The sequence below is a fragment of the Dermacentor andersoni genome, chromosome 6 (genome assembly GCF_023375885.2).
Source record: "Dermacentor andersoni chromosome 6, qqDerAnde1_hic_scaffold, whole genome shotgun sequence".
Taxonomy (NCBI): domain Eukaryota; kingdom Metazoa; phylum Arthropoda; class Arachnida; order Ixodida; family Ixodidae; genus Dermacentor; species Dermacentor andersoni.
In genome coordinates, this window is record NC_092819.1 from 50,807,485 (window position 1) to 50,828,321 (window position 20,837).

Consider the following 20,837-nt stretch of genomic DNA (forward strand, 5'->3'; position numbering starts at 1 on the left):
AACCGTACTCTCTAAACCTACACACTCGGGAACATAGAAACCTAATTAGGTTATCTCGTTGATACCAATATCGCCTTCGCAGCGTGCGAAGGACAGACAACACGCGTTTACGGACCAAGTGTCGCAGATCGTGCATATGGTTATCGGCGTATGTTCGATGCAGAAAATAGGGCGGTCTTTTGAAATACGATCCAAGATGCAGATGTATGATGCATGAAATACGATGCCAAGCCACGTCCTCCCATGCATTGCATGCAGAAGTATGCGTTAAATAGTTGCCTTCTTTTAGTCTATCCTTTCATGGTATCCTGTCTCCTTGTCTTTTTACTCCCTGAGCCCTATCCCTCCAATGCTTGCCGCGTCGTTCAGGTGTCAGCAGCCAAAGCTAGACAACTACATTGCGGTCAGCAGTAAATTCGCTTCCTTCTTTCTTCCTTCTTTTTCATTTTTTTATTTATTTGAATAAACAACCAATAGCATGCATATACTATGGCAACTCTAACCGCTTCTCCTCCGGTTATGCAAATCATTGTCGCTTTCGTTTGCGTTACTTAAGTTGCATAATTTAAAGTGAAATCGCAACGCTCAAATATTCTTCCTTACTTTCTTATGTTGATAAGTCGGACGCAACATTCACTTACGGTCTCCTGTTTTACAGTAAGACTTGCATTCACCGATTAGCTTGAGTAAACGGTTCGTGATTTCATAAAGTTCATATCACCGTACAGTTTTTTGAAATTCATTAGTTGACTGAATTAAGCTCCTGGTATGTATCTGCGTATCTATTTGGATGGAGATGCTGCTAGCTAATGTGAAAAGATTTATTACGCGCAGCACATTCTGTCGCTATGGTTTTTTGAAGAATCAGCTTCACTGCAAAACCCAGAGCACACGCGAGTTTGGCTTCACTGTTAAGCGTCCCTGTAGCGCAACATAAGCAATGTCAAGTGAGCACGTGTGAAACGGACTGTGTAATGCTGTCGCGGTAAAATGGGCGTCATTGCATGTATACGTAAGCGTGGAGAGAAATAAGAGATAGTATAATATATGCCTTATGTAATCTGATAACTTTAATAAATTATGAATGAGTAAGGAGTACAAAGATGGCTAAAGAAGTGGCGACAGGAACATAATGATGTTATATATATGTTTGTCTTTCTCCTATTATTAAAACGGCGCGCGGCAGCACAGATAAAACCGTTTTACAAGTAGGAGCTTTTCGATATGTTAAGCATTCCCCTCGCCTCTTTCGTTACAGATTTGCTTGTGCGCGACGGTTTGACTGAACGCACCAATGTTTTGGTTTCTCTGGTTATGTACAGATTAGTAATACAAAATTGTTATAGGACCTTTATAATCTAGTGCTGCAGTATATTATATTTTTTTAAGTGTACAGGACATACTTGGTCGGTTACAGTTTCCTGCTGAGTCATCAGTGCTGTTCTTACCGGTAGAAGTGGAAACAAGTGCGTTTTCCTCTAAGATAACGTGAATCATTTTTTTTTATTTTTAATGTGCAAAATTCAAGTTCTTCATTAGTGTTGACTGACGAACCACCGGAGTGCTGGTGGTAAAGAGCCAAGCAATCCCTGGAACGTGTATTAATATGTCTGTGCCCCATCCGTGGCGCAGGGCGATGGAGCAAGAGCTGCAACAGAAGGCTGCCGCCCAGCAAGCGGCTCAACAGGCCGCGCAGCAGGCCGCTCAACAAGCCGCCGCTCAACAGGCCGCTCAACAAGCCGTCCAACAGGCCGCTCAACAAGCCGCTCAGCAAGCCGCCCAGCAGGCCGCTCAGCAGCAGCAGCAGCAGGTCGCCCACCAGGTGGCGACACCCGTGCCGACGCAGCAGCAAGCGCCGCCGGTGACGGCGGCCGCCTCGCAGCAGCAGCCGTGGTCGCCCGGGCCAGCCGCGAGAGGCGGGGCTCCTTCCCCAGAAGTTCCCCAGGTCTCCCTAGGCGGCGGAGTCGTCGTGTCGGTCTCGGAGGCGGCCGAGGCGTCGCCCGAGGCCGCGCCCCCGTCGGCCGTCGGCGAGGCCCCGCCCCCGAGCGGCTCCCCGTCGGGTCCGCAGGGCCCCACTCCGGTGGCCGTGACATGCAGCTTCGCGGCGGACGAGCACAGCCCGGCGAGCATCAGTAGCCTGAAGGCCCTGAACCCGGTGGACGCCCTGCCGCCGCCGGTGGGCGATGACAAGGAGCTGCTCTATCAGTCGCTCAGCTCCTCCACCATCATGGTCAGCACGTACGGCACGCCCCAGTACGCGCAGGGCTACGCCGTGGCCAGCTCTCCCTACCCGAACCGGCAGGTCGCCGCCGAGCAGGTCTACGTCAAGGCGGGCAGCGGCGGCGGCCTCAGCCCGCCGGCGTACGCCACGGCGCACCAGGGAGCCGAGCTGGGCGGCTCGCCGCCGTCGTCCATGTACCCGCCGCTGAGCATGTACGTGCCCCAGGCGCAAGCGTGGCAGACGGGCGGCCAGCTCGAGACGACGCACAACGGCTACGCGCTGAGCCCCGGCTCGGCGGCCGCGCTCGTCGAGGACGGACGCGGCGTGGCGGCCGGCGGCGGCAACGGCTCCTCGGCCAACGGCTTCGCGCCCTTCCCGACCCAGTACCTGCGCTCGGACATGTCGTGGTCCGTGTACGACAACAGTGCGTCGCTGGCCGCTATGCCGCAGCCCGCCTACGCCACGGACTCCATGGGCCGGATACTCTCGCCCGGTGAGCTGCTGCAGCGACCGCCTCCTTGCTTCTCTGTGGCGCTTATCGCGCGCGCGCATGCCGCCTTATCGCCGCCGTCCCGACGGCCCATTGGGTGCCGTGTTTCCCGATAGCGGCGGCCGCGATAGCGCGCGGCGCTTTTCTGCCGGCCCACTTCGCGGGGCTGTCTTCGTTGTTGTATATATATAGCGTTGCGGGAAAGATAGCTGGCATTGGGGGATGCCTTCCGGGGCGTCGCGTCTTCATTATCCGCGGCCAGATGATACGCCCATCAGCTGATGAACGCCGGCGGGGGATGCCACCGCTTTTGACGATCTTGTTCCGCCTGACTTCCCCGTGGTTTGGGATTCACTGCGACAGAGGCATCGGCGCAGTCGTCGCGTGCGCCTTATCTCTCGGGCAACGTGTGTCCCGCACGTCTGGCAGGGTATATATGTTGGTATACATGGGCTCTGCATGCTGTAAAATTCGAGGAAGCTGCGTTACGCTTTACACCGACGGTGAAGTTGGCAGTGGTGAGGGGGATGCATGTCTGCCACGCGGTGGAAACCCCCCCTCTTGTACTGACTGGCTGGCTCGCTGGCTTGGAGCCAGGAGTTCCGCTTTTCACTGCCGCCTCTGATCTTTTGTTCTCTTTATTTTTTTCATGCGATGAACTCGATGGCGAGCTTCTTGCCACTTTCACTGATTTGTGTTTGCGTGGTAATGTCGCATATATTTTTTTGTTTACAATAAGTCTGAGGTTTTTCCCCCAACTTGAATCGTGCATGCGTCTCTCCATACGCCCGCTGCATGACAAACCCTTTCAAACAACACGATATTGACATGCTCTTTATCTACTTGTATCTGAAGGGAATCAAATAAAGACGAACGCAATGTTTAGTTTCCTGCAAAGCAAATACGATCGTATTTTCGCAGTGTAATTGATGTAAGTTACTGGTTGTTAATAGAAATAAAGGGTATATGCAATCTATAACTTTGATTTTGGAAAGCACAACACCCCGCCGTATAAATTCTATTAACTTCGAGAACATCTTTACCTTCGTTAGTATCTTACAATTTCAGCAACTATCGTATGGGAATATTATATTGCGTTATTTCTTTTATTCTTTTTGCGCTCTGTGTTCAGTTCTCATCAGGCGCAAACAAGTACATTTGAGAGGTACAAAGTTAGGACAGATAGGCATATTTATGAGCCTATATCTTCATTATTTTGTTGTAGCAAAGAATTAATCAATTGGCAATACATAAGCATCACATAATTTGCAAAAGAAATGATTAAACTATCGTATCACTCAATTAAGCATATGTACGAGTATGTGGCTCTTACCTATTGTAGAGGAAGAAGACGGAAACTAAGAGGAACACAAGTAATAAAACAATAGCCATAGCTGAAACGCACCCTTTGACATCCATTTAACGTGGTCAACAAAATTAACTATCCCATATAATGCGGGAGTTAGGCGTTGAGAGAGAATGAAGCGCGAAATACGCCGCTGTCAAACTCAATGAGAATTCGTAAGGACGCGCCGGTCAGTTACGTTTGCTTCCTCCTGTGACGTCGAAGCGCGGGCACTCCTTTCAATACCGGCCACTGCCAGTCACAATGCCAACTACGCTTGGAAAGCGGTGGCATGGAGAGAAATATGGACGGACCTTGTACTGAATCTTTGCTAAAGTCGTTATAGAAACGCTGCAGCTCCGTGGAGTTTTCGTAGCAGTATACGATATATATATATACCTTCTGTCGAAACGCAATCAAATGACGTGGCTTATTTTTATGCGCAATGGGCGTGTTCGGGTGCTTGTATCATAGGGTGCTGTGAGAGCACTATTAAATGTGTTAAGACTTAGTGTGAGCCCAATCTGGCTTCAGTGGATTATAGTTAACCAGATTATTGCTGGTACGTATATACACTCTCTCATTCTATAATAATATAGCTTCAATGCTCTTCGTAGCAGAGCCTGAGCACTCTAAAGCGACCAATCGAACGTGCCATCACACTGTCACTGAGTATAGCCGATTAAACATTACTGTAGTCGCGTAGAAGTTCATGCAACACTCCAAAAGAAAGCTCGGGAGCAATGATATTCGTTTATATAGTACAGAGCTGACTGCTACCTGGAGGTATACCGGTGTAAAGTTCACTCTATACGCTGAAGTGTTCCCGTTCTGGACGCCGAACGTCCGAATATATGTTGGCTCGCCTTGTGTTCGAACAAGCGCGTTAGTACATAGTTATCAATAGTTATGAAGGAGCTGGTTCTTCCTTAATTACCGGTTACTTCTGCTTTCTTACAACTTCAATGTAGACTATATACTACCCTACTTCGCAATAGTGACCAATTTAAGCTGGAAGATATATATAAGAACGCGGCCTGTTTGTATACAGAAGGTGAAATGCGAACCTCCTTCGCGTTTCTTTTTATCTTTCTCGCACACTACAAAGAAACATTTCCTTGTTCAGATTTTGTTCGAGACACGTTTCTATCTCAGGCTGACATTTGCCACGGCGGTCTCTCGACGATCCCGATCGCTGTGTCTATACGGTCCAGAGCCTGTCTGAACCATCGGTGCGCGCACACACACACACACACACACACACACACACACACACACACACACACACACACACACACACACACACACACACACACACACACACACACACACACACACACACACACACACACACACACACACACACACACACACACACACACACACACACACACATATACACAAAAAAAAAGATTGTGAATTGTGAAGTTTGAAACAAAAATAAAGCTATTCGAGGGAACTACGCATGGTGCTATATAGTCTCTATACGGGAGCCGGCCGCAAGCATGGTGGTTCATCCAGCGAGGGAATGGTGGGCTGAACGTGGGTTTGCTTACACTTTGTCTTTCTGGCTTCAAACGGCTTCGAGAGGCGTTGCAAATTATATAATCGTCTCCAACAAACATTTTTGCGCATCAACATTTCTTAATGATAACGCATCTGCGCAGATACTAATCGAATGGTTCTGTTCAGAAAACTACGGGTACGTATAAAGTTAGAAAGACAAAACGCATGATAAGTAACGTCACAGGAACGGTTCGAAGCCTCAGGAACGAAGGTTAAATTCACGCACACTATATATACCATCATTCCTATCGTTGATGAACGTTCGCAGAAGTAATTCTTTTTGTATACGTACCCGCCGTGGTTGCTCAGTGGCTATGGTGTTAGGCTGCTGAGCACGAGGTCGCGGGATCGAATCCCGGCCACGGCGGCCGCATTTCGATGGGGGCGAAATGCGAAAACACCCGTGTACTTAGATTTAGGTGCACGTTAAAGAACCCCAGGTGGTCAAAATTTCCGGAGTCCCCCACTACGGCGTGCCTCATAATCAGAAAGTGGTTTTGGCACGTAAAACCCCATATATTATTTTGTATACGAAGCATATCTCTTGTTAACGGCGAGCTTGTGCAGTCATGCCCACTATCACTGTAAAATAACTTACACCCTTAAAACTGGAAAAGGGTGTAAATGTGTCTATAGTTCACACCCTTAGGGTCTTATTTATATAACATACACCCTAGGGGTGCGAGTTATAGACACATTTACACCTTTATTTCGCTTCTAAGGGTGTAAGATATATTTTACAGTGTAGATGAAAGCAAATCACGATTTATAAACAGATACTATTTACAGGGATGGCCAAGATGGCTGCACATGCGCAAACGTCCCGCCCTTCCTCGCCTTCGTTATAGTCCAAGGAGGTGGCTCGTAACAATGGCTTTGTTTTTGCGTGTGATTTTCTCTTTGATGCATTTCTTTAACTTATCTCCTTTTAAAAAGTATGACAGCGTAGAATTAAAGAACCGTCCGCCTATTCGTACAAAATTTACAGCGCCTAAAGCCGTCTGCTTCGCTATAAGACTTTATTTTGACGAGGCCCACGTCCAAATATAACTCGACACACGACATTTGCGCTTGATGGAATACAGCAAGAACAAAGATCTACACACCGCGTTGCGCGAAACGACGCGATTGTGCTCTCTCTATATGTATACACACACACACGACAGTCGCGATATACACCTACTGCGTTTTACGATTATCACAAGTATTAGGAGCAAGGCAACGCCACGTGCGAGGAAGGTATTCTCGAACTTATGCGATATATACGAGGACAAAACAGATGTCGAACACGCCGAAACAAAACGCGTCCAATGTGGCAGACCGCAAGCGCCCTAAGCAGCGGATCTGCAGTTTTCCTGCTCGTGTCAGGGGCCATGACAAAGAGCTGTCGTCGAAACGTACGCACGCGCGGATTATAAACGGGCTCTTCGATTCATTTTTGTTTGCCGATATCAAAATATGGCGTATGTTATATCACGCGTGCATTGTTCTAAATGAATGAATTCCGGGGTCTACCGTGCCAAAACCACGATTCGATTACGAGGCGTAGTTGTTCATTGCGTACAAACCACATTCTGTTTGAACGTGGTTTGATATGTTTTCTTGTGTTATGTGTACTATAGACGGCTGAGGAGAGACTGGCGTACCTCGGTTATTCTATTTCCCTACGCTGTATTAGAATTATGTTATCACGCCTATACATATATACAACGTGTTGATATATCGTCATCACACTTATATCCTTTTCTTTTCCGAAACACGTTGACGATCTTGTTCCGTCAGTATCGCACATTACGAATGAGACGACTTGTATATGTTTTCTACGTGGATTCTTCCAAACTGTCGTGTAATGAATAAGTTGCTGTGAAGAAAAAGAGATAACAAACACATAGGCTTTGTCTCTGTTCCACATTAAACAAAATGGAAAACACAAATAAGGGAGAATAAAATCAATTGAAGAAAAGAAAAAGTAGTAGCTGCCACAATGCAGACGCCAATCAGGATTAAATAGTCCTGTATTCACAAACTCACGCACGCACGCACGCACGCACGCACACACACACACACACACACACACACACACACACACACACACACACACACACACACACACACACACACACACACACACACACACACACACACACACACAACAAAAAAAAGGTTATTACGCTAGAATTGTTCGTAAGAAAAAATACTAGCAGATGCTGATGCTGGACATGTTGTGGCGAATGTGGCCATGCAGCCAATAGCCGCATCCACGCACCGAGCCGGTGCTGCCACTCAGTTGGTATTCACTGAACATATAGGGTGAGAAGCCTAGACAATCTAAGCAACCCTCTACCCCATGCCACTCCTCAACCTGCCATAGTGAGTCCTAATGGGAACTCTGTGTAACGGGTACTCAACCCGATAGCTGTCGCGAGGTTAGGAACACTTCTATAGGCGCCTTACGCTGCAACTTTCCATCATTCGAAAGAAGCAGGGCTGAACTGAAGAAAAAAATAACACAATTCTTTCGTAAGTGCTATTCCCTACGAATCGGTATGACCTTCGCTGATGATATGCCCAACATCACGAATGGCTGGCGTCCGCTATTACGAACAATTAATTCTAGCGTACGAACTTTCCTTCTTACGTATAGTATACGGGCCGCGATACAGGACCCGTATTCACAAAAAAAAAAAAAAAAAAAAAAGCTAGCGCGCTTGAATTGTTAGTAAGAACAAGTTTTAGGTTGTCCTGATTCAGGATGTACCGTATATTTACACAAATATAGAGTAACTTAATTCCAGCCTCAGAACGCGCTTCGCATTATGTTCGGGTTCGAGACAATAAGTACAACCGTATGTATTTTGTTTTTTTCCTTTTCGCAGAGACCAACAGTCCTTCCTCGCGTTATATTTGTGGTTGCGGTATTTACGTGATAATACAGTATTATTATTATAGCGAAGGGGAGGCAGTGGGCAACGCGAAATAGCACTTACAAACGAGGGGCCGAATTTACTAAGCTTTTTGTTCGTAAGTTTCCTTTGCCATTGGCCGGTCACCTACGCCAATAACGTGTCCAGCATTGCGACTGGCTGGAATTCGCTCTCACGAACAAACCTCGCGTTAAGCGCTTTTCGCGAATACAAGCCCCAGGATTCGCGACAACAGTTTCGGTCGCTGATCACGAGGCAAGGCTGTTCACCACGAGATCGTCGACAAAAAATTAAACTATGTGTATATATGCTGACCGCGATGCGAGGAGTGCACGCTCGAGGCACGGTCGCGCTATTATAGGATGCGCCAGCGCGAACATTTCCAAGAATGTGCTTTGGGTATGGGGAAAAGCTCGGCGCATGTAGTACTGCAGACAAGCGACGAATCATGGTCGCGTCATCTTGGCGTTCGGACTGTGGTTTCGTTCCTTTCGCAGCCCTGGTGGTGTTACAGTCGTTGGCGACAATGGTGTGACAAACGGGAAGTGTCGCAGTGCCAGTTGGTCGGTTCGAGCCGCCTACATATACAGCGACTTACAAAATCAGTTACAAAGACACGTGCCATTCGAAGCCACCCTGCGACTCGCAATTTACTCTGCCACGCGCAGGGACGTCGTATATACAGCACGGTCCCGAACAGTTAGAATTTAATTGCGGCGACTCCTTACGAAACATTTGCGACGCTGCCCCGTGGCGACTTGCTCGCGGCACAGACTTGTCAATCAAACACGTGACGAGGCAGATAAGACGGTAGAGCAAATTTGTGAGCGGTGGTATGTGCTGCAAGCACTGAAGTGACGCCAGGCGTATAACGTTTCCCAAATTTATTTATTTATTCATTCATACATGAATGCATGCAGCCCTAGGGTTCCATTGCAGGGGTGCATGGGCACAACGTACAAAAGAAGAAGGTGCAAAGAAAAAGAAAAGAAAAAGACTTGGCTCACGTCTGTGAAAGGTACTTGCAATGTGCCGTTCATAGATGTGAAGGGAACGGCCCGTTGCATGAAGCATTCGCTTCATGCCTATGCAAGTTGCAGCACGCGGTGCCGGTTTTAGGGAAGACGCGGTTGGCCGTGTTCCTGCCGTGTGGTATCGATGTGTACGTGAAACGTACCTCGGTAGCTACCGGACTTTGTTCGGATTTACATATGGAGTTTCATACTGAGGCTTTAGACTAATCTGGTGGTGCAGTCGTTCACATACTGTGGGAATCGTGGGTACAGTTATACGGGGATCTTTGTATACGGCTTGACATGGCTTCGCCGAGAAACATAATTTCAGCGTTCCTCAATATTTTCTTCGTCGTGAAATTGTGTTGTGTGATAACTACACGTAATTTCTTAATACAAGTTGTTTAAATTCTCAACTAATTGATTTCTCTGCGTAATTTTCGGAGCATAGGTAAATCGCGGTACTTCGTTTACGCGTGTCGCGATTATGTTTACGGTTCTAGTTAGGTTCTGTCTTGTCTAGTTTATGTTCTATATAGCTAAATTACAAATGTTATGTTTTATAGGCGACAATCACTGCGCAGTTTTTTAACAAAATTATTTGCAATCGTTCTTGTGTGTAATGATCCGAAAGCTATCAAAGGTAACAATTAGAATCGAAACGAGTCTATGCCATACAACGAACATAAGATTAAAAGTGAGCTTCAAAGATATGACCAATATAAGAATCCGCAAGAGGTCGTTCCAAGCCAGAAAGCTATAGGCTGTAGCTTAGGTAAACATATCTACTGTTCATTATTCGGATGCTGGATTAATATATCCATATATAGCGTTGACTGGCAGAGGCACTATATGGTGCTAGAATTCTGCCTATCACTTCTAGCAAGGGACTCTGCGCACCGGTTGTAACTCTGAGCGACTGCAAATACAAGGCACGCGAAGGTACTTAGTTGTTCTGCAAAGGTACTTTGGTTTTTATAATTTACTTTCCGTACACCGCCCTTTCGGATGGGGAAAGGCGAGTTCATGTACACAGAGGCGTAAGGCAAACTTATAGAACCAGGCATCGAGCATACACGCCTGTACACTTGGGTCCACAGATTATGACCGACATACATTGCTAATATATATGCGCACAGTTTCCAACGTCATCAGAGTACACCGTTGATGTACGCAAGCGTTATTAGATCCACAGCGCAAATGTTCGTTGAGTGACCTAAGAAAGGCAGTAAAAAAACGGAACGATCATGATTGTCTTTGTTCAACGAATGTAGCCCTGTGCACAGCTACATAGAAAATCGGAAGCTCAGTTAAAGCTTGTACGAGTGACGCGAAAAGTTCTGTACTATCTGCACGTGTGTGTTGTAGTACACAGCCATAGCTTCAGCTATCGGAAGCTACATATTCTCATAACTATAAGATCAGAATTCATTGAAGGCTATACGTTCGCAGCGCTATTTAAGCTGTGGCAACTGCGGCGACCGTTTGGACGTGAATACGAAGGTTTCGTGCGCCATAATATGGATAGTGTGCACGACCCGACGGCAAGAACAAAAGAGTTACAAGTGAGATACCCTTATGTGCAAGATACACACGATATTATATTAGAATAGGCGAATGCAATAGTGTAGGTGAGAGACTCGATTTTAGTGAAATGTGGTGAGAATAAAAGCCCATATAGAGCACGATTATTCTACGATTAATTCCCATGCATCTTCATGGCAAATAACGTGTATCGATGTGGTCAGCCGTCGACACCACAGAACATGATTGATGAAATGGCTCATCTGAAGCTGAGACGTTGTGCTCCGTTACTGTAACCAAATCACAGCGATTATTCAATATTTCTCTTAATGCTTAACGGATCACATACATAATGCGTATAACTGCATAAATTATGACACTGGTTATACAAATAATCAATTAAGAGCTAACGTTCTCGTTGTAATTGAAACTGCGACACACAGAATTATCTGCTTTATCACCACATTGCCGTCGCATTCTGTTTACGAATACTTATATCGCCATCGCTATAGGACTGGGCGATAACAGAACAGTCAATCACTACAGCCAAATACTTTTTGACTCTTTAAACATATTAAAAGACTTGAAATCAATTGTTATCGCTTATTGAATATACAATTGAAGATGGTCTTTATAGAAAATTTAATGCCAGGAGCCACAAAGGCGTTCACAGCCCTTCGCCCATATATGCCGCCCAAGTTAGCACAATTAGCACAATTTGCTAATTGCATGTCTATTATGTGTAATCTTATTATTGAGCTAATTATTATTGTTGCATTGTAAGATAAATATGTATGCCCTTCCTGTTATGATCCCTGATGGGATCGACAGTACGAATAAATAAATAAAATAAAGTCAAGAAGCGTCCACGCGTATAGCGAGACGGGCCGAGCGAGCGTCGCGTTCTGTCAATCCACCTCCGGGGGTGGTTCGACTCACCGAACCAGCTTGGCAAGATGCATGTAAACGCGGTCAGGTCGGGCTCAGCCATCGTGGGCTCCGACTCGACTCGACGCGGTCGCGTCGAGGTTACCTAAATGAAGCTAATTGTTCACGGTCGGCGGCTTTAATTCGTCAGTATGCTCCATCTCATCAACCCCGTGAGAGAGAAAGGAAGAAGAGGAAAGTCGGGCGGGGAGGCCAAGCAGACGACCGTCCGGTTTGCTACCCTAGACAGGTGCTAAGCAAAAAAAAAAGTCGCAGTTTCGCCGGAAAGGCGAAGCATCGATTGCGATAGCAAATTAGCAGACGGCCATACGAACTGAGGATAGTATACTGTTATCGGCCGTATGAACTTGTAAACATTCGCTTGCTAAATAAATTAACAAGCACGGTGTCAGCGCGCACAGCACACATAAACACATCATGCTCGACTAACGTGGTCACTCGCTGTCAAAACGCTGGCGTGAGGAAACGCGGCAGCGGCAGCGAGCGATCTTCGTGATGTCTATCGTTTAAACGTAAAGTGAGCGAGGAGAACACACAGCACGCACATGGCTACGAGCCGTCGACGCACCTAGACTCTTCCCCCAACGCAAATCGCTCTCAAGATACGACCGCGGGCAGCCGCCACATGCGCAGTTGCAGCCGTAGTAGAACGCCCCCCCCCCTCCCTCCCCCCGGCGCCTCGCAACGTTGGGTGCCTCTCGTGCGACGGAAGATGGCGCGCTTCCTCTCCGCTTTTGTCCCTTTCGCTAGGGCGAGATGGAGCCGCCATCGTCGGCTCCCCCCCCCCCCCCCCCTGTACGATTTCACTCGCACATGCACGGTAGGGCGCACGGCGACGGTGTTATCGCCGTTGGACTTTATACGGAACAGCACGGCGACGGCAGAAATGCGCTTGGAGTGTCCATATAATTGTTATCGCAATAAAATGGGAATAGAAAGAGGGAGAAATAGAGCGAACATTTCGTGCATGCGGGAAGGTGCACTGGACCATAAACGGGTAACTCAGGCCGGCGCATTCCAAGAACTGCACCAATGCACTAATAGTCTCTTTTACTTCACCGATGGATGTGGCCACGTCCCGGGTAACTGTGACTCGGAAAAACGGACTCGAGTCCAGTTCGTGTGAGGTTATCACGAGAAAGCGGCCTTGGACGTCGTAGCGAGGGCAAATACACAAGATGTACTCAATGGTTTCCTCGCATCTGCAGAAGTCGCATGCACGTCAGGCTATATCGACCGCTTCAATACGATACGATATACTCGTACCGTATTGAAGCGGCCGATACAGCCTGACGTAGCTGCGGGAGTGGCGTTTCGTTGCTTCGCAGCGGGGAAGCCTGTAGCCGTAGCGAGGGGTCACGCTTATACGCAGTCGGCAATTGGAGAAGTGCAGTGAAAGTTTTCCTTTCTTTTTTTTTTTTTGTCCGTAGCGTCAAACCTAAAACGTATAGCACATAGAAGTTCCTGTAGCTTGACAACTTAAGAACTGAATTAATGGGACTGTTTTTTATACAGCTTTTCCTTGGTAATGCAAGCAAGCCCTTTATTCCGGAGCAAATATATTTTTTTTATTCCTCTCTTACACAGCTGCGTTTTCTGATATAGCTCAACTATGCCGAATGCACCGGCCGCGTATTCGTCCTAAGTTTTCTTGCTGTCCTGAAATGCTGCGACAAAAAGACACCGCACCCAGTCATGATCAAGACGTGTCGTGAATGCTCTGAGACCGGCAGTGGCTAAAGAAAACTGACAGACAAACGTTCAAGCGACGTCAAATCCGTGGTAATTTTCCGCATTTATTTACCAGGATACAGGTGACAAAAATGGAAGATTTGTCCGGCCATGTCAAGAAGGCTATGCCCCGTTTTTGGTTTATTTTAGCTGGCTGTACACAAGGTGGCTAGTATGGTGGGGAGAGGGCTGGGGAGAGGGGAGGGGGTTACAGATAATAGGAATATTTTGACATCACATGAAATTATTGGTCCTAACGTGCTGAAGCAGCACACAAGACGTGAGGGATGTTTTAGTGGGGGTCTTCGTATTAATTTCGACCCTCATAGTATTGCTAAGGGCAACCTAAACCTAAGCACAAGAGCGGCTTTCTTTTTCTTTTTTAATTCCTTCCCCATGAAAATGAGGCCTCCGAGCCCGCCACTCGAACCCGCCCCCTCGCGCTCGATATAGCAGGATGTCATGCTTACCGAGCCCCCGCTGCGGGACTGTTTTAATGGGGTAAGCTCTCATTGGCTAACGCAGAACGACACGACGTATCACGCCAGTGTCCAGCCTAATTCAACACACTTGTCTGTGCACCGTTTGGCGATGTTGATTTCGAAAAGCTAAAAACTGAACCAAAAAGTGAATGTCAGTTTGTCCACTGCAGCGTGACAGTTAAAAAAATTAGAGTACAGAAATGACAGCGATTCGTCTAGGCAATGAATCGCTTGTTTCCTACACGTAATTGTATCAACTTAGCCGACTGTCTACTCTTCTAATACGCGTGCAGCTATCGCCCGACAACGAATCGCTTCTTTCCATCATGCAACTGTACCGAGTTAGTCAACTGTCGACTCTTCTAATAAGCAGCCATCGCCCGACAAGGCATCCCACGTCTGCTACATGCAACTCTAACAGCTTTTCCAACAGCCTAGTATACTCTTCTAATGAGCAGCGATCAACGTTGAGAAGTCGACAGTGCATGAGAAAAAAATAAAATTGAGAGCATACACCGACGGTTCCTTGCATTCTGCAACAGCAATAAATAAATACCAGTTGTACGGCTTATCGTTGTCGATGCAGCGGTGAACGGCAAACTGTCTCGCTTGAGATATAGACGAAGCTGTGACAGAGCTTTCGCTATTGAAATTAAATTAAAAGCAAGATAGTTTCCAAGTTATAACAACGCTGATGGCTCACTATAGCTCTTTTCGTACAAAAGTATTAAAAACAATATTGTTAGAAGATTAGAAGAAATGGTATCGAATTCGGAAAACCGGACACGACGATAGATATATATGCAGGACAGCATAGAGTTTCTCACTATAACACCTAATGGGAAATCTGGCGCCACCGTCTATGGGAGTTTCTTAAGGAGGCACCGTGCCGTCACGGGAATGACGGTATATGTGTCTGCGAGGCTCGTGTTGGCTCGTGTTGTAAGAGGCTTCGTCTAAAACGTGGATATGGCTACACAAATAACGCGTTCTCAAAGTAAAATCTTCATAAAATGTTTCCATTCACGCGTATTACATCTTTACTCACCTACAATGCATGACCAAGCGAAGAAAAGCAAGAACAGACGACCAACTGTTTCAAAGCGAGCGCGAACCTTGTCGTCTGTCCTCCAACTTTAGCGGCCCGCTGATACTTTTTACGCAAGCTATAGTCGTACACGCAATAACAACTTCCCATAGTTAAAGAAAACATGTTTTCGCGTAACAGTAAAGCTAAAACAGCTCTTCACGTGCTGATTTAGTAGAAAATGAATCATTGTGATAGACGGAACGGTACTTGCCAAGCGCGTCTTCAAGGTGTCCTGTCTCTCCGAGAACGATGCCAATCCGAAGTCACGATATACCGGCATTCCCATGCATGCCACAGCGCAGCAGCGCCAAATTTCCCTCTAGGTAATGTAGTGAGAAACTCTATGCAGGACAGTAAACGGTATCCTCCTGTATCCTCGTTTGTCCTCGATATATATATATATCGAGTGTCGCAGCTAACTTTTTTAAAGTTGTTCAACGAAAAACAAAGATTAAGAAAGAAAACAACGGTATAAGATATAATTACAGGACCTACGATGTTCGGTCGTCAAACCATAAGTCTTAAAATCGTGTATTGCACAGTGTTTTCTTTTAAATATTTTCTTTCATTGGAGAGCTTGGCTCATGTTAGCTGGGATATCGTAGGTACGCTGAGCTTCAAGGAGTTGAAGATGCACACGATGTTGAGATACGACGCCAGATGTACAGGCGTACGAACGGGTGAGGGTCGAATGATGCTCAGATAAGATAACACGCGCATATATTTACTCACCGGCGAAAGTGGGCAGGATGATAAGGCAAACATTGTTGTACGTACGCAAAGCGGACGTTCGTTGATTCATTTAAATTTTCATACCCTTATGGTAGCAAATGTATGATCAATTAATCAATTAGAACTACTAAAGTGATGGTATAAAAAAATACGGAACACTCAAAGACATCCTTGAACTAGTTCCTTGTACATAGCATCGACATGCGATTACTTGGAGTGACACGCGGAGTGTTCGTCGACCTTGTCTAAGCCTTGAGTTGAATTGCGGATACACATGCATGCGCAGGCCGACAACGTGCTCGTACAGGGGACGTGCTCCGAACTAATCTGCGGTCCGCTGAACTCGCACCGCTTCCTTTATTCTCTCTCTCTATTTTGTGTGTGTGCAGTACGTGAGACGTCTTGTGCTCTTCACGAATGCGCAGAAGAAGAGTACACGAACAGAAGAGATGCTTACTCGCAACATGGATGGATATGCCTCTGTCTCGCTATTCGAGTCTCTTCACGCCATTTCTGGACAATACGCGTCGAAAGCAGTGGGGCAGGTTTTCGCAACGTATTGCGCACTTGTAGGGCCTTTTCAAATCCTGATGGGCACATGTTAGAGTTTTGGTGGTTTATACGTAACTACGGCTGAGTGAGCTCTCTCAGACGCGACCCCGCTCCTTCTCGGGTTTACGAACTTACTGCCGAGCTATGCCTCCCCGAATGTCGAGTGAGAAGCTAAATTTAGCTCCGATTGCGTCATCCGCGACGCGACAGCGGCGCCATCTGTGCATAAGATACATGCATCCAAGGTCGAGTAATGGTTTACTACTTCTAGACAACGATACCCAAAGTAAGGCGCGTGGATAGTAAGGTTGCAAAGGTGTAAGTGATAATGCTATAACATGACTTTCGTTACGTAAGTTTTAGCAAGCGACCTCCTCTGACCGTTTATAAAGACGTCTTAGGTCAAGAAAAATAATGATAAAGAAACCGCGCGCAGACACAATTATTCTGTAAACCGCATCTGCTAAAGCGAGGGCCTCCGAGATTCTTGGCCAGAGGGCCGGATTGGTTATACCAGTGGCGGTATCCAGGACGGAGAAACGAATAATTAAACAGATATTAGTGAAAATAAGTTTGTAAGCACATGTAAACGTTCCGGTCGTAGGCGAAAAAAAAAAAAAAAAACTTTGTTCCAACATAGACATGCTTTGTTCAAACAATTTCTTATTTTTTTATCAGTTACGTTGACTTCTTTACATAACGCTCGGAAAAGGAGTGAAGCAGTATGCCGCGTACAAGCTACGACGAAACCGAAACGTGGCACCCGCTTGAAAGATGGCACGAAGGAATATAGTGGTCCAACACGGTCGACTCTAACTTTTTTTCCCGTGCTTTCGGGAATCTGAATTCCTGCCACATTGCGCGGGTTTCTGCCGACCACGACGGGCCCAAGTACGCAGAATGCGAGATTCGATGAGACTACGCGGGACCGGAAGCCGTTTCCCCGTCGGAAACCCTATAGCTGATGCCTTCGCCTATGTATACATATATATACCGAGACACACAACGCATCTTGTGCTCCGTTTCTTTCTCATTCACATGGCTTGCACGCTGTCAACAACAGCGTCGAACACATGTCGCCCGTAAACATGAATTCCTTCCATCACTTTTCATCCTGACCCCCGCCCCCCATTTCTCTCTCTCTCTGTCTCTTTCTCTTCCGACAGTGATGTATACTCAGTCGGGTGTCGGGAACAGAGACTGCTCGAGCTGGGAGGAAAAAAAAAAAAAAAAACAGCCATAGATAAAAAAAAAAAAGAAAAAAAAACGCGACGCGGGAGAGCGACCATGCACGGCAAGTGCGCGTACACCTCGCCAATGTGCACAGCTCGTCGCACTCAGAAGACAAACAAGGTGCGTTCGGGGGTGGGTGATAACGAAATCAAGAAGGAAGCGATAAAACACCGAACGAAATGTGGAGACGAGCTCGCGGTTCAATCGTGCCTGGGGTGGGGGGAGGGCGTGGGAGGTGGGGGGTGGCTGCTGCGAAGAAATCGAGCCAACAAGCAAGGCAATGCGAGGTGAGCAAAGCAAAGGAGCGAGCAAGTTTAAAAAGACAAAAAAAAAGGACACAAGCAAAACGGAAAGAAAGAAAGAAAGAAAGAAAGAAAGACAACATAACAGGGACACGGGTTGCGGGCGGGATGCGTAGTGTGGGTGGAAGGGGGGGGGGCGGGTGGAAGGACAGGTGATTTAAGGCTCACTTTCACCCCGAAAAACGCGTCGACGCCTCTCTCAGCCGATGCGGCGCCCGACTGGCGTCGGAGCGGTTGTGACCGGGAGCCGCGCGACGGCGCGCGGAGGGAATAGAACGGCAGTGCGCGCGCGCGCGCACGAATTATGCATGCGGCAATGCTTGAATGACCCAAATCGGTTCGGGGAACAGGTTCCCATGGCGGACGCCTGTCTCTCTTCGCCAGTCGTCCCGGCGGGAACTCACCACCGAGTGCTACAAGCCTCCCTGGAGCGGAAGTAGGGGGCGCAGCCGCGCATGCATGGAAAGCGAAACCAACGCGAATTCCTTTTTTTATTTTTATTTTGTCCTCTCATTTTTTTCTCTCTCTCTCTCTCTCGGTATTTACCGCGTGCTGCAGCGCTTAGTCAGTTATGCAGTACTACATAACGCAGTGTTAAAGGAATCCACGATGATCGCTGCACTAACGGCACCTGTAGGAAGGAAGGAAAGAGAAAAGCAGAAAGGCAGGGAGGTTAACCAGAATAACGTCCGGTTGGCTACCCCGCACCGGGGGAATGGGAAAGGGGAAATAAAGACGACAGGGAGAGAGAGGAGGGAAGGAAAGAAGCAAATTAGCAGTGAGTTCGCTGACGCGTGTAGTCTAATAGTAATTGCACTAATAGTTACAGACGTTCACACAAGTTCGTCGTCCTCAAGAAGCACAAAAGTACCTTCACTGCTTTATGGGCCGACGAGCGATGGGGGCGGTGTTCCAGCAGCCCCTACCTGGAACCTGTAATATGTGTCGTGCGGTATGGGCGTGATGAGCGGTGCACCATTACAAGGTCAGGTGGCTTGTCCCATAAATACGCAGTATATATGCGGTACTCTGATGCTGAGCACGGGTTGGCAGTGCTTCATGTCCGGCTGCATCCTATAGCGACAGTTGAGCGCCGAAGACTGTGGACGACCACGAGCGGTCTGGAAGCGGAGCCGTCTGTTACGCGGAGTCTCCGAAAGACCGGCTGATACCTTTGGAATCTATATCGTCCACCTGTGGGCTACTCTCTTTAGCTCGAGCGATAACTTAGAGAGATGCTCGGTGATATCGGCTCCTGGAAGGAATTGTCTTCGTTTCGGTGCAAGATAAAGCTCTGTTCGTCAACGACAATGAGGTGCGCCAAAGCGTTGTCGTATATAGCTATCTCGAGTGGAATTTACCGTCGTATACTTTCTGTGTACGCCTGAAGCTTCCTCTGAAACCCTATGAAAATTAACTTTAAGTACAGCTCGACAAAAAGTACGTTTGCGGTAGATAGACAGTATCGATAAGAGTATGTATACTGCTAGGTTTCAAGTGGGCGCTCAGAAACCTTTCGCGAGGCGGCGACTAATCAATAGCCATATGCACAGGCCAATGAAGATCAAGCCTGCGCAGAGTTTTTGGAAGTACAGGTAGCTTCGCTTCTTCAACACTTGGCATCTGCCCAAATAGTATAGATCCCCTTGCGTTGTTCTTCATTCTGAACAAAGGACCCTCAACGGCCGCATAGAGTCACCTATACTTTTATTTCTATTTACGCCTGTAGTATATTCAGGCGAGTGATCTGTTTATTTCGACCACGTGTACTATACCCTAGCCTGACGAGTTCTCGCCGAACATTCGACCATATTGTTGGAACAGCCACGCAAATTATTAACTTTTTCTCCGTGCGCCCAAAAGTTGATTTGTCCGCCGATCCCACGCTGTTTCCCGTGAGGGCGAAATTTGGCTAGTTGGTTTGCATGTAGCATGTGGCTAACGGCGCAGACGGCAGAAAACCATTATTTAGGAAGACGGAATACGTTCCGCACAGAACCGGCATTTAAGTATCCATCATCATTCGTGTCCCAGTTATTCTTTGTGGAAAGCCGAATGACAAAAACAAATCGTGTCTCCACCCACATCTGAGATTCCTTTTAATCCTTTCGCAAACCCCGAGTGGTGGCAGAATACGCAGTCTTCTACGGTGTTCACATCAAGTGTCCCATCTTCCTTTCCCAAGCGTTCCCCCCCGAAAGAAAACGCGCTTGTACAGGTACGCCATCTTGTCTTCCGCTATTTACAAGCGGGCTCCCGCTCCATGTCTGGAGCTGCCGCTCAATCACGCAGTATACCCCCCCCCCCCCCCCCCCCCCGGCCCACTCCCATGCCTCCTCCAAACAGTATATATGGATTATGAAGGCGGGTGCAGTCCCACGGCTACGGCACGGTGAGCAGAAGCCGTGAACTTGAAAAACTGCTGTCAGCCTGCCAAGCAGTGTGTATGTGGAACCGAGAGCTGCATAAAGGAGGCAGCAACGCGGCAAAGAAGGAAGGATGTGTAAAGGGGGAAGGAGGGGGGCGAGCCTGAACGGTGTGGGTACACCCGGAAACGCTTCCTCCTCCTCGCAGAAGCAACCCCCTTCTCCTTCTCTATCATCCGTGTCCTCATAGCGCCGCCATTTTCATCGTGAATAATTCAAGCAACGGCGTGGTAAACGCATGCGGAGAGAGAGAGACAG

At 47.5% G+C, this 20,837-nt stretch overlaps 1 protein-coding gene across 3 annotated transcripts in view; it reads left to right on the top strand.

Annotated features, from left to right (window-relative positions):
• The window catches only part of LOC126522919 (uncharacterized), a 134,001-nt gene that overhangs the window by 46,271 nt on the left and 66,893 nt on the right, over nucleotides 1-20,837 (top strand). For all 3 annotated transcript variants that reach the window (XM_050171764.3, XM_050171766.3, XM_050171767.3), the window contains exon 2: nucleotides 1,633-2,714. In XM_050171764.3, coding sequence (XP_050027721.2) covers nucleotides 1,633-2,714 — 1,082 coding nt within the window. The remainder of the gene's footprint in view (nucleotides 1-1,632; nucleotides 2,715-20,837) is intronic.